This window comes from Hippichthys cyanospilos, chromosome 4 (genome assembly GCF_059441005.1).
Source record: "Hippichthys cyanospilos isolate Australia breed blue-spotted pipefish chromosome 4, RoL_Hcya_1.0, whole genome shotgun sequence".
In the NCBI taxonomy this organism is placed as follows: domain Eukaryota; kingdom Metazoa; phylum Chordata; class Actinopteri; order Syngnathiformes; family Syngnathidae; genus Hippichthys; species Hippichthys cyanospilos.
This window is the reverse complement of record NC_142372.1, coordinates 2,280,248-2,294,105: the sequence shown is the minus strand read 5'-3', so window position 1 is coordinate 2,294,105 and position 13,858 is coordinate 2,280,248. Positions and strand designations below refer to the sequence as shown.

General features: G+C 40.4%; 3 protein-coding genes across 10 annotated transcripts in view; 1 reads left to right on the top strand and 2 right to left on the bottom strand.

Annotated features, from left to right (window-relative positions):
- LOC148424268 (leukotriene B4 receptor 2) overlaps positions 1–8,609 on the top strand; it is a 28,039-nt gene extending 19,430 nt beyond the window's left edge. For 5 of the 8 annotated variants that reach the window (XM_088412888.1, XM_088412885.1, XM_088412886.1 and 2 more), the window contains 2 exons: positions 5,563–5,695; positions 5,864–8,609. In XM_088412888.1, the coding sequence (XP_088269014.1) occupies positions 5,579–5,695; positions 5,864–6,805 (1,059 nt within the window). In that variant the 5' untranslated portion in view covers positions 5,563–5,578 and the 3' untranslated portion in view covers positions 6,806–8,609. Of the gene's footprint in view, positions 1–3,270; positions 3,286–3,560; positions 3,593–4,668; positions 5,696–5,863 lie in introns of those variants that run through there. The other 3 variants (XM_088412890.1, XM_088412891.1, XM_088412883.1) reach the window with 3 other exon arrangements.
- Positions 7,348–11,261, bottom strand: cenpq (centromere protein Q). Its single transcript, XM_088412894.1, has 8 exons — positions 10,694–11,261; positions 10,567–10,624; positions 10,189–10,288; positions 10,014–10,082; positions 9,398–9,527; positions 8,908–9,027; positions 8,440–8,514; positions 7,348–7,789 (listed from the first exon to the last, which is right to left on the bottom strand). Exons 1-7 carry the CDS (start codon positions 10,787–10,789, stop codon positions 8,458–8,460), a joined length of 630 nt encoding a protein of 209 aa, XP_088269020.1. The 5' UTR covers positions 10,790–11,261; the 3' UTR covers positions 7,348–7,789; positions 8,440–8,457.
- Positions 11,262–11,370: 109 nt separating this feature from the next.
- Positions 11,371–13,847, bottom strand: mrpl16 (mitochondrial ribosomal protein L16). Its single transcript, XM_088412893.1, has 5 exons — positions 13,644–13,847; positions 13,224–13,295; positions 12,967–13,115; positions 11,862–12,155; positions 11,371–11,738 (listed from the first exon to the last, which is right to left on the bottom strand). The coding sequence occupies exons 1-5, from the start codon at positions 13,708–13,710 to the stop codon at positions 11,547–11,549; spliced, it is 774 nt and encodes a 257-aa protein (XP_088269019.1). The 5' UTR covers positions 13,711–13,847; the 3' UTR covers positions 11,371–11,546.
- Between the last annotated feature and the right edge of the window lie 11 nt (positions 13,848–13,858).

Here is a 13,858-nt window from a genome sequence, read left to right as displayed (position 1 = left end):
TAACTTTATTTCTATCGGGTCAATGTTCAGCGTTCAATCACGCTAATTTCTCAGCAGGCTAAATTTAGCTTTTGTTAACTTTGATCTGATCCATTTCTTATCTTTGCTATTTCAATGATGCTAACATGTTAAGATGCTAACGTTAGTTTTCATTTATATTTATCTAGCATCAAACACAGTCATCAGCTCTTTGTGATGTATTCAACTGCGTTAGCGTGTCAACGTTATTTTTATCGGTCACGCTTTGCTTTGCGTTCAATTACACTAGCATGTTGGCATGCCAACATTAGTCCTTGTTTACTTTCGGGTCAAACGTTGGGATGCGTTGAATTACGCTAGCTTGTTGGCATGCTAACTTTACGCGAAATACCATCTTGGCTCTTTGTCATGCATTCAACTATGTTAGCATGCGAACGTTAGTCTTTGTTCATCTTTTATCTAGTCAAGCATCCGACAAACGGCGCCCACCGACCCTCGGCTCTTCGCGACGCGCTCAACTACGCTAGCACGTTAGAAGGCTAACTAGCCTTTGTCGTGGAGCATTACGAGTCCCATTTTGATGTGAGAAGCTTATCTGAAATAACGTTCGGTGACGTGTTTCGAAACAAACGTTAAGTCCTTTAATCGTGTCAGGTGATGAGATGAATTGGCCGAAAAAAAAAAAATGTCCCGGGGCGGGGATTTTGAGAGCAACGCTTTTCCACTAAATGACTGTGAGAGAATGAGAGTCAATCCTCATTTCGATTTCTCAAGTCACCGCCGTGCGACGGTTTGCACGAGATGGCCCGACAGCCAAGTCGTCGCGATATGATTCACATGCCAGCAGGTGCCTCCCCGTCGACTCCCGCGATTCATCACCCCCCTAACCCCCCTTGTTGAGAAAATCGCTTGTTATCACGCAAACTGTTGCTATGCGCTCTTTGATCAACAGAAAGGAAATCAAGCAATAGTTGAATGGTCGGGATGGAATGAGGGGGTGGGGGAAGAAGTCAAGTCAAGGGGGGACCCCCCCGCTTTGTGGAAATTCACGTTACAATTTTCAGTGTGGTGGTGGGAATATTTCATTCACATTTATATAAGTACTATTCCTGTTAACATTGTCTACTTTCAACATTTTCTTGAAATGCTCCAGAGCCAGCAAATGGAATTGAACTTCCTGTAGCTTTTCTAAAGCGTGTCAGTGTGCGTCACTTATCATGTTTTTCCACGTGGGCAGTAAGTATGACATCGCCGTTTGCCCGCCGTCGTGCGCAAAGCTCCACAGTTATCATCTCATAGCATCCTCTACTTTCTTTTCTTGCTCTTGAGACGTGAGACAACTGATGGGGAAAAAAAAACAGACTCCATTCCAAAGACATATTTTACACTATATATATATATATATATATATATATATATATATATATATATACACTGTATATATACATATACATATATATATATACACGTATATACATATACATATACATATAAATAAAATGCATAACATGAATAAATGTCCGTCTCTTTGGCATTGAATGAGTTTGTATTGAAATGGACGCTTTGCGCAGTGAAAGTGCAATGCAGAGCCAGCTTTCGTTTGCGCGACTTAAAAGAATTTGCTTTCCCCGATTTAAAGCCCGCATCTAAAATTAGCACTTAAAGGAAGTGTGGGTCGTCTTCAGAGTAAAGAGTGAAGCCGCTCGCAATTCACTTCTGCAAAATTGAGGTATATTCTGTTTTGTAGATTTAAGTTTCTAAAATGAGACTATAGTCACCAAATTTGGCTGTTTCATAATGAGTATCTTTTCCAACAAACAAATCAACAAATACAATGAATGCATAACTATTTTTTTTGCGAAGAAACACAATTCAAAACGTTAATTAAAGTTGTAAAAAAAAAATAAAAAAAGCTAAGAGACACAAACAAGTCACTCGTATTATACCATAGAACTATTTACATTTACAGCTAGAAAAAAAAAGAACAGAAAAAAAATTCCTTGCAAATTTTATTTGTTCGTGTTCGATCATTTCATCGTTGTCAGTCAAAATGTTGAAATGTTTTTCCACAGTGCTATAATGACTCAAAATCAGCGATTGGCAAATTTCACATTTTTAAATTATGATAAGTATTAATAATATGATAATATACATGAAACATTTTTCACGTTAAAATTAATAGCAGATTATTATAGTACCAATCATGATCATTATTTATAGTAAACTGTTATAGGATCCCAAATTTCAATTTAGTGTTACATCTTTCACGATTGATTTTCATGCTCCATACATGAAAATAAGAATTATGGCGACATCTACAGGAGAGCATCAACTATTGCATTACATATTCTCATCTTAAAACTATTTTGAAAGTACCAATAACTCCCATTATTAGTGATAATCTGTTTTATTTTTCAAAGTTGAGCTCATTTAATGTCACTTGTCCTCGATGTTTTTCATGCTCCACACATGAAAATAAGTGAACTACAGTGACATCTACAGGAGAGTATCGACTATTGCATGAGCCCACCTCCAAGCTATAATTGATTATATAAAAAAAAACATAACTGTTTTTCCACATTATTATTGTTATATCTTGGAACAATCATTAAAGCAAGAATAAATTCTATTATTAGTCATAAACTGTTACATTTGTCCAAAGTGCAATCATTTAATGTCCCCCTTCCCTAATGTTTTCCATGCTTTGCACATGAAAATAAATGAATTATTGTGACACCTACAGGAGAGCATTAACTATTGCAGCCACCCCAAACACACACAATTTTTCAGTGGAACAAAAAATAATAAATAATAAATAATAATATTTAAAAAAATAAATAAATAATATAATATAATGGCATTTTGCTGTCATGCAATTAGTATTGATGACATGAAAATATGTCAATACAAATGCAGATGTAATTTTATCTGTAAGATATCATATATTTTTCATTGCTTTTCATATTCAAAATGTCAAATTTACAATTTTGTATTAATTATGATATACAAATAATTTAAAAGCTTCAAGTAGCCTTGGGAGTTGTTGCACCGCCTCCTAAGCAGTAGTTTTGTTTTTTTTGTGTTGTTATTATTATGAAAGTGCATTCCATCCTCTTAACTTCAAATGTCGGACTTGTGACAGGGCAAAAAAAGAAAAAAAAAAAAAGAAAATGAGCAGCGTTCATAGGAGGATGCCTATGAGGCAATCCCACAAAGCAAAGAGAAGAGGGGGAGAGAGCCAGACTTTTACAAGTCTCCCGCCTCCTTTTTTTTTTCTACATCTCTTGAAGACACAGCGAAAAGCAGGTAAGGCACCAAGATTTCCGCAATTTCTCACGTTTTACGATTTGATGTTCAAATGTAGTCAGTCGCTAAATCCAAATGCATTTTGTGGAGCAAAGTAGGTGCGACTGCATGAGCGGCGTTCTGGTGGCCACCGGCGCAAAAACAAGCGAGGTGTAGGTGCATGTTTGAAGACGCCCCCGAGGCAGCCCACAAATACTTGCCTCTTTAGTCATCACTTTCTACTCCCACATCTAACATACTGTACGACGCCTTTACTTTTTACCTAATGGCGATCGATTGAATCCAACCGAGCGTCTCTGCTGCCTGGGTATGAGGAAAAAAAAAATGCCAATCTGTTCCCTCCGTTCGCTAATCTGTTCCCTCACTTTGCTAATATGTAGCTTCAATTTACTCATCTGGATTCTCGCTTTACTAATCTTTATTCTCACTTTACTAATCTGTTCCCTCAATTTGCTAATCTGTTCCCTCAATTTTAGTCATCTGTTCAGTTTACTCATGTGTGCAATCAAATGATTTATCCGTTCCCTCAATTTGCTAATCTGTTCCCTCAAGTTTGCTCATCTGTTCCCTCAATTTTATTATTCGGATCCCTCAATTTGCTAATCTGTTCCCTCAATTTTACTCATCTGTTCAGTTTACTTGTGTGTGCAATCAAATGATTTATCTATTCCCTCAATTTGCTAATCTGTTCCCTCAAGTTTGCTCATCTGTTCCCTCAATTTTATTATTCTGATCCCTCAATTTGCTAATCTGTTCCCTCAATTTTACTCATCTGTTCAGTTTACTAATGTGTGCAATCAAATGATTTATCTGTTCCCTCAATTTGCTAATCTGTTCCCTCAAATTTGCTCATCTGTTCCCTCAATTTTATTATTCTGATCCCTCAATATGCTAATCGGTTCCCTCAATTTTACTCATCTGTTCAGTTTACTAATGTGTGCAATCAAATGATTTATCTGTTCCCTCAATTTGCTAATCTGTTCCCTTAAATTTGCTCATCTGGTCCCTCAATTTTATTATTCTGATCCCTCAATTTGCTAATCTGTTCCCTCAATTTTACTCATCTGTTCAGTTTACTAATGTGTGCAAATGATTTATCTGTTCCCTCAATTTTATTATTCTGATCCCTCAATTTACTAATCTGTGCAATCAAATGATTTATCTGTTCCCTCAATTTTCTAATCTGTTCCCTCAATTTTACTCATCTTTTCACTTTACTAATGTGTGTAATCAAATCATTTATCTTTTCCCTCAATTTGCTAATCTGTTCCCTCAATTTTGCTCATCTGTTCCCTCAATTTTATTATTCTGATCCCTCAATTTACTAATCTGTGCAATCAAATGATTTATCTGTTCCCTCAATTTTCTAATCTGTTCCCTCAATTTTACTCATCTTTTCACTTTACTAATGTGTGTAATCAAATGATTTATCTGTTCCCTCAATTTTGCTAATCTGATCCCTCAATTTACTAATCTGTGCAATCAAATGATTTATCTGTTCCCTCAATTTGCTCATCTGTTCCCTCTATTTTACTCATCTCTTCAGTTTACTAATGTGTGCAATCAAATGATCTATCTGTTCCCTCAATTTGCTAATCCGTTGCCTCAGTTCAATTGTGTGCAATCAAATAATTGACTGTATCTGTTGTCTCATGTTTCTAATCTGTTCGATCAATTAGCCAAACTGTTCCCTCAGTTTTAATAATCTGTTCCTTCAGTTTATTAATGTATGCAATCAAATTATTTATCTCTTCTGTTTACTCATCTGTATCCTCATTTTATTACTCTGTTCACTCAATTTACTATTCTGTTCCCTCAATTTGCTAATCTGTTCCCTAAATTCACTAATTGGTCCCCTCCATTTACTAATCCTCAATTTACTCATTTGTACCGTCATTTTACGGCCGTATTCTCAACGTACTAATCAGTTTATTAATCCATAGAATGCTTAAGTGTAGTCGCTGTTTAAATACTTAATAATGCATGTTGTGTAAACGGCCTTCTCGAAATAAGTCAGCTGAAAAGGGAAAACATTGAAAGATTTGAAACAACGTATTGAGTTTGCAAAGAAACAGAAGTTTACCGCGCATATGTTCTGAGGGTGATGTGGAAATGTTTGTCAAATTGCACAAGAAACCCATGCTCATGTGCAATCTTGCATTTTTCTTCATGTTACATGCCAGCCAGGTTGGTTAAAAAAAAAAAAAGGAAAAAAAAAACCATAGCGGCCATAATGTTTGCGTTCTTACCCAATGACGTGCTTTGTCACCGTTTCAGCATTCAGCCGCCCTCAATGGCCGCCATGAACCAGACGCAAAAAGTCGAACAAGATGCGAGCGGCCCGGGCAGCTCTTGGCAGGCGGAAGCGGTCCGAGGAGTCCAGATCACCGCTACCCTGCTCATTTTTCTGGTGGGTAAGGGGACCCTCGGGAATGTTACCGTACCCCCCCCCCCCCCCCCCCCCGAGTCCACCGTAGCGGACATTTTGTCTCAGCGACGCAGCGAATTAAAGCGCGTCCCGCCCAAACGGCATGATGGGAAAGGCCGGGATGTCTATCGATTTCCTTTTTCCCGCAAGGTGGGCGTCCCGCTAAACGCGCTGGTGGTTTGGGCGCTGTGCCAGAGGCGTCGCCGTTTGGCGGGCAGAGGCGGGAAAGGGGAAACCCGCTCGGCCGGCAGTTTTCGAACCTACGTCCTCAACCTGGCGCTGGCGGACCTGGTGCTGATCCTCCGGACCCCCTTGATGCTGGGCTACCTGGCCCACAACAACAGCTGGCCCTTCGGCCGGGCCTCGTGTCGCCTGGTGATGTACCTGCGGGGTCTGGGTCTGTACGCCTCGGCCTTCCTGGTGTGCGCCGTGGCGCTGGAACGTTGCCTGTGTCTCCTGAAACCCGTGTGGGCCCGGATGCGCCGCCCCGCCTGGGCCGTCCCTTTGGCTTGCGGCCTGTCGTGGCTGCTGGCCGCCGTTTTGTCCGCCCCCTACCTGCGCAGCGCCGCGCTTAAGGAATTCAACGGCACCCGCCATTGCCACGAAAGCGGAGAGTGGGACACGGGGCTGGTCGTCACCGAGACGCTGGCGGGTTTCATCTTGCCCCTGCTGGTGTTTTTAGGGAGCAATTTGGCCGTTTTGCTAAGGATCCGTCGATCGGCGCCCAATAGTCCCGCCTCTCCCTCCCCGTCGGCTTGGCGCAAGATGACCAGGATGTACCGGGTTCTCTTCTTGACCATGCTGCTCTTTCTCATCTGCTGGGTGCCCTACTTCACGTGCCGTTTCCTGCGGGCCCTGGCCGAAGGGCGACCCCGGCGGGCCGCGCTTTATAAAAGCGCGTCGTACGGGACCTACGTTTCTCTCTACCTGGTGTACGCCAAGAGCGCCCTCAACCCCGTCCTCTACGTCTTCGCCGCGCGAGGCCTCGGCCGCGCCGTCCGAGCTTCGGTGGCCTCCACCATTGAGCGGCTCTTCAACGACGACTCCGCCGAGTCCCTTCGCAAAAGGTCGCTGAAAAACTCACAGGTTTAGCGGGGGGCGAATGGAAATGGCGCAATGTATCTCGTGTGAATAGCTCGCATCTCAGTCCGCGGACAGTTTGAGAAATTCACGACTGTTCAATTTTACGTCTTGCGAGATTCTGGCGAAATTTGTTATACTGCCGAACTCAAAATTTCCAGTTCTGCTGAGCAGGCTCCGACAAAATAACAAACTACTGTGCAAATGGAAATATAAAAGAAGAGCATTTTTCAGCAATAGCTGAAATATTTTTCTAATTCTGAATAGTTTAACAAAATGCGTACACCTTTTGTTAGCTGTGATGCATGGAACTATTTTGGCAGTCTTTACAGTCAGACTCCCCACACACACACACACACACACACACACACACACACACATTTCCTTTCAAAGCGATTAGCGCATTCTATTGTGTACTACATTTGCCCCCCAAGAAAAAAAAAAAAAAAAAAAAATAGGTATGGATGTTTTTCTTTTTTACTGTACATGAAAATAGAACATTTTGATTATGGACCTTCTTGATAGCAAGCTAGACAGTATAGAGTAGCTACAAATGTTTTGACATTTTTTATTCCATATTTTGGGTTGGGGTTGAGTGAAACTAGTAATAGTTTTAGTCGAGCAAACGAGTTCGAACGTAGATGCGCGTACGTTCAAACGCGTTTGTAGGCTGAATGCTAAAATCGCGATAGAATCTTTTCGAATGAGTTTGCCGGGCAGAAATGCGTCGACGACACCTCGGCAGCTCAATTTTGATTCGAATTCCCTTCCGGTGAACTTTTGAATCATGCTAAATAAGCCGTGCTTTAATGAGTGTGTTGGGGAAGAATTTCAAAGTAAACACCTTTGGGGTGAGTCCACGTTGGTAACATCTGACCTCACAGATGGTCTTCTAGATCGATCCGCCAGCCTATTCATTTGCGTCCACTACAGTGGTCCCCGGTCCCAGCTTGTGTCACATGGTCTCAGTCTTCCTTGGCTTTTCCCGAAATGAGGCTGAGGAAAAATACAAAATATTAACCCTAAACAAGCAAAACCTGTGTCAAAATCCAAGAATATTATTGCTGTTTATGAGAAGGGAAAACTCAATACGGCCCGGCCGTATTGATACGGGGTCACGTGACGGCCTCGTATTGATCTGAGATAATATTTCTGTTTTTGAGAAATAAACATGACTCACTGGTTAAAAGAAAATCCTGGATTTGGATTTACAATTCTTGTCAAGTTTGGGTGACTAAATACAACCCGGGTCATATTGACCCAAAAATATTATTCCTGTTCTTCGGAAATAAACGCAAATCACTGATTAAATTAAAATACTGGATTTGGATTTTACAATTTCTAACGAGCGTGTGATTAAATAGTGTCCTGGGTCATATTGACCCATGGACATGATTGCTGTTCCTTGCAAACAAACATAACAGCGGGGCAAAAGCATGGATGACATACTTCAGTTTTGTTTTGTTTTTTTTGAGTGGCAGAAGTGGGTTTGACCCATTACTCCATCTTCCTCTTAAGAGGAACTGAGTCAGACATTTTAACCACATTTTTCAAAAGAATCGTTCAACAATGAAAAGTGCTCTTACGCAACGGGTCCTTGTGAAACATCTGATATTGTTGCAAAAGTGTGCGCCATTCATGCTTACCTTGAAGAGAGCTTGAGCTTATCGAGGCGGGTAAGAAGGGAGGCCGAGGACCGCTCGCTTGCTTCTCTGGAGCATCTGAGAGGGTGACAGCTCACGTTTAACATACTTTTCAGCCAACTAGCAACTAGAGACAGTGTCAAGCATTTTTAGATGTAAAATAAAAAAAGAATCAAAACAGACTGCTGTGTCCTTCGTGTTTGGCTAATTCAACTTTGGAATTACAGTTTTAAAGGTATCATTAGGCCTATTTTAATCGACGATGAATAGTATTATTTCATTCGATTTATTTTTGGCTCGTTTTCTGAAATATTGTTTCACTGATAAAACACAATAACAAAATAAAGGCATGGGGAGTCCCCCCCGCCCCTCAAAAAAACAGAATCAGGTTGCTTCATGTTCCAATTAATTTGCTCTTAATTTGAAAAGGAACATCTCCTGTTCCTGTCACAGGCTCCTGGAGTCTTTGACCTCTTGAGCCTTCTCCTCCTCCTCTTCCAGTTGTTCTCGTAGAGAACCGCAGGCACGCTGCAGAGAGGATGTCTGCTCTTCTGTGCTTTCCAGCGTTTTGAGCACAGCCTTCAGGTCTTCCTGAAAACAAAATGAACATTTCACCCGAAATTGAACATTGCTCCCGAATCAGTGCCTCAACTCAAAACCTGAGCAATCAAATAGCATGCGAAATCGATCTACATCTTGTTTGAAGGTGCATCTCGCCCAGTGCTTCTTAATTATACACCATAATTACCCAAATATAAGATGACTTTTTTTCCCCCAAAAAATGAATGCCAAAGGTATGGGTGCACCCTGTAAATGATTTTCCCCTACAACTGATAACTACTTTTTGACAGTGTGAATGCAGGTTACAGGCTAGTCTAAAAGAGAAAAAAAAAAACAAGTGCATCAAAGTGCCTGAAAAACAAGCCAATCCTTAATTGGGGTCCATCCTTCGTTTTCTCACCTCCAGCGAAGTCAGAGTTTGCTTTACGGCCACGCACTTGTCGCTCTCCTCCCGGTGGAGTTGCCACGACTGCTTTAACTCTTCCTGTTTCTGCATTGGAACTTGAAGCTCTGCACAATTCATTAAGAACCTAAAAAAAAAAATTGATGTGAATGTATTCTTTTTTGGGACATTCAACCACATTTTTTTCCAAACTGATACCAGTGAGAGTACCGTATATTTCAAGACTATAATGCGCACCAAATTATACGTTTTCTGAAAAAAAAAGGCCTGTTATATATCCCAATATCTCGTTTTTTCTTAAGACAATAAGATGCCATTTACTAATCTAATTTCTAGTTCCTGATTATAAAATGGCCACAAGAGGGCGGCCAATACTGATTATGATTGCGCTTATGAACGTATTCACCCATAAATTAGGGCTGGTATCAGCATTGATATCCATACCTGGTGTCAATACTTTTTTTTTTTTTTATACCTGGAGTAATAAAAAAAAAATGCAATTACTCTTGGGATATTTTAAGGATAAGGTTAGCTTCTTCTTCAAATGATGTCGCTGTTTTTATGGCGATGACCAAATTATTCAACTCGATTTGAATCATTGTTTCCAACTCACCTGTTTTTCACAATATTTAGATGCTCGTGGCTTTCCTTCTTCATAGTCGGCCTCAAACCGAGAGTTGTTCTGAAAAAAATAGAAGAGTCTTTGCGCTTGTCTTAATTAGGGTGTCCAAAATGTCTCCAACAGCATGTGTAAAAGTAAACCTGCGCGATAAGAGAGCCAAACTTACAGCATGGCTACGTTCATCACATTTTCCAACGCAATGATGGAAGATCTCCGGATCTGCCTCAGGTTTTTGGAACCGGTGGCTGCCGGTGCCTTTTCAGAAGCTGTGGGGAATATACAGGAAGTAAACAAGACAAATATGAAGTGTTCCATTGAGTTTTTTAATTATTCTGAGCATTGTAGCTGCTATGACTCTATCTGGCCACTAGATGTCACTAGCGCGGCTATCATAAGGCTTTGAGGCAGTGACTTTTTTTTCCAAATCAAAGTGGCAAAGACCTCAAAAGTTCCTCAGGACTTCATCAAGTCATCTCTAGTATAAAGTGTATCGTTTGAGGTCACAGAAAAAAATTGTATCTTCGGAAAAGAACGTTCGACAAACCTTTTGTCCTCTCTGGCGATTTAGTCCTGTCGGGGTTGTCGTCGGCGAGTGGTGAAGCCTTCAATAAAATTGTTATAAGCCCATCAGCAAAATAAAATCGACAAGAGAAAAGTTCCTTTTGTCTTACCGGGTCATCGGTTGCTGCTTGACGTTTCTTTTTGGACTTGTTTTTAAGGCTGGGTATTTTCGAGCCTTCCCGATTGGATCCACGTATACGCTTCATACTTAAGAGCGAATCCGTCCGTAATTGTGCGCTTTAATAAATTTAGAACCGCTTGTCAAATTACTACTAGCAGTAAACCGTTTGGCTGTTTGTCGGGTTTCGAACGTGTCCGTGGCTGTTTATTTACCATACACCACTTCCCGCGCCATTTTCCAAACGTGGAAATACAGGCGCGCATGCGCAAATATAACTATTTGTCCCACGCTTTGCCTTCTCAGGTACAAAGTGTTTTCTTCGGCATACATTTCGATAAACTATTTTTTAAAATGATCATTCTTGTGATATTTTACTTATATTTACAACCTTATCACTTGAAATTAACCACTAGGCTATTCTTTCCCTGTGAATCGGCGCTTTACCGACCTGTAGACAAGAATGGGGTGAAAATAGGGAAAAAAAATGCCATTAGGACAACATTAATATTCACTGCAAGTAATGAAAGATTTAGTACATACACGATTAACTCACAATGAAAAGTACTCTCAAGTCAAATGTGCAAATATATAAGTACTGTCCCATTTTATGGCAGTAATATATTTACACATAATGTGTAAACATGTTTGCGTGTAATTGAGTCAAAATATGTGTTAGTCCAACTGACTTGTTTTATTGATATGAAATTTGACAGGTTAAAAGACAGCGAAAATGGAAAGAGATGTGAAAATGAATACATGAAAGAATACAAAAGAAAAACAATGGATTGAAGTTTCTTAACTTGTAACTGAAGTCATGCGTTATTGTCAGCGTTGGATGTGTGTTATACCCTCCCCGGAAGGTAAAATTTGCCTGTGAAGCGTCCATGATGTTTTAGGTCAAAGGGGCTGAGGACCTTCCTGATACCGAGCATGTTCCCTTGGGCGATCCTCTTGAAGGTCCACGGGTTCTGGTTGTTCTTCTCCATGTCGGCCTGATTCTGGTAAAAAGCTTCTAGGCTTTCCCTGCTCATCACCTACGGGAGCCACAACGTAGGAAAAAGGAATAAGATCAACGGGTAGAGTTCTTCCAGTTTTCTATCTATTTTTAAAAATAACAGCTGTTACCCAAATTCTGCTTAGTGTTTTTGCAGTCTCACCTTAGCGGGGAACGGAAGCTTTTTGGCTACTTCGGTCAAAATACGCTCCACTTCTCCCAGCTCCACTTTTCCTCCCACTTCCACGATGAGGCGGCCAAAGCGGACAGGCGTCACGTAGTGATCGATGGCCCCCTTGCCCCCACCCATGCGCTGACCCAGCCCTTTGCGCGTGATTGGCTTGTATGGGGCATTGATCCGCCAGCGAGCAAACGTGGTCTTGGAGTCCATCTTGCGGTTGATGGTGAGACGCATCATCTCCACGTGACCCCAGTGGAGGTAGCCCCCTCCCATTGCCTGCCCGTCGTAAACGGAGGCGAGTTAAAAGAAGTCAACTGAAAAAAAATATCTTTGCAATATCTCGAAACACCGCACTCTGATTGACGCATTCAATTCCAAAGTTGTACTTTTCGTGTTTAATTCATGCACTCCCCAAAACTTTGTGTACTAAATTAAATACATGAAGTACTGAAGTATTTAAGTAATAAAGTACTTGAGCAATCAATTACTGTAAGGTTACTAGTACAGTATTACTTTAGGTACTAAAGTATTCTATTTTAGGTAGCAAAGTAGTGAAGCAATCAATTACTTTAGCATTTAAGTATAGACAATTACTTTAGTACTTGATTGCCTAAAAATAGATGACTTTAGCACCTAAAATACTGGAAGGAATGAATTATTTTAGTTGCTTAAGTTCTTAAGAAATTGTTAACTCTATTGCGTATATAACTCAATACTTAGGTATTATTTTTAAACTTCCTTCGACTAAACAATTGAAAAAAAAACCTTGCTGTCAGCAAAATGGACATCACAGGTTTTTAAGAACTAAGGTAACAACCAATCACGATGTAGCTTGAGAAAATCAAAAGATTTAACTCAGGAAAGAGGTGAGCCATGAGTGGTTGTTACCTGAGCAAGTGTGATGTCATTTTCAGTGACAGTCTGTTTCATTTAAAGTCCTCAAATACAAAATTCATTAGAATTCCGTCTTTAAATTACAGCGGGCACAGATGAAATATTATCGTCAAGAGATTTGGGGTAGACTTCCCCTTTAAACCTCCCTCGTTGACAATGAACTAAATAACAATTACGCAACATCTGCCCTTACCACGATTGCGTACTGTCCATTCGTGAAAGTATTTGCTGCACGGGCTGGGCCTTGGATGTCCCGTAGTTTCTTCATCTCCTTCTTGGCTTTTTTAAAATTGGGCACCTTGTTCATAAACTTGAGCTTGGGTTTTTCTGGCAGGATCACATCTTCAATAAAAACAAAAAACAACTGTCACGAAGCTCTGTTTGATATAATGCAAGCAATATCTTTCCAGTCACGACATGGAACATGTTGTGTCCAAGAGAAATAGTTACCGCTGAAGTCAGGAGGGATTTCATATGTCTTCAGTCCAGCAGTTAAAACTTTTAGGTGGCTCTGGAGAAAACCTGCAGGGATAGATAATATTAGCACAAGTTTGACCACATAGCCTACTGTACGTAGCACAAATTCTAAACATCTAAGCAGGACATTTCTATTCAATACGACATAGTACTCACTTTGCCATCATTAAAAACATCTACAAGTGTTAATAAATTAAGCATTATACATATTTAGCGCCTAAACAGCATTGTCTAATGTGACATTCATTTTTGCGCCATATTTAAAAGCGTCCTCATGTGAAGACAGATTGTCGACTCCTTAACGGAAAAAAATCAAAAACAATATTTTATAATATACAATTTGACGAGGAGTTAAAAATGATCCCGTTTCACACCAGAAATAATTAAGTTTACCGTGTTGGTGACCGTGGGCGCAGACAGCAGTCACACTCTCTACAGCAGCTTTGAGAAAAGAAATCATCTTGAAAATCTAGATTAATTCACTACAATTCTTAAAAGACTACGTCTTAACATTTTAACCGACTTAATGTTATTATTTTACATCTATTTTTTATCTAGCGTTGCACAAGGTCGCACATCCACCGGTTGTTGCGTCACTTCCGCTGGCA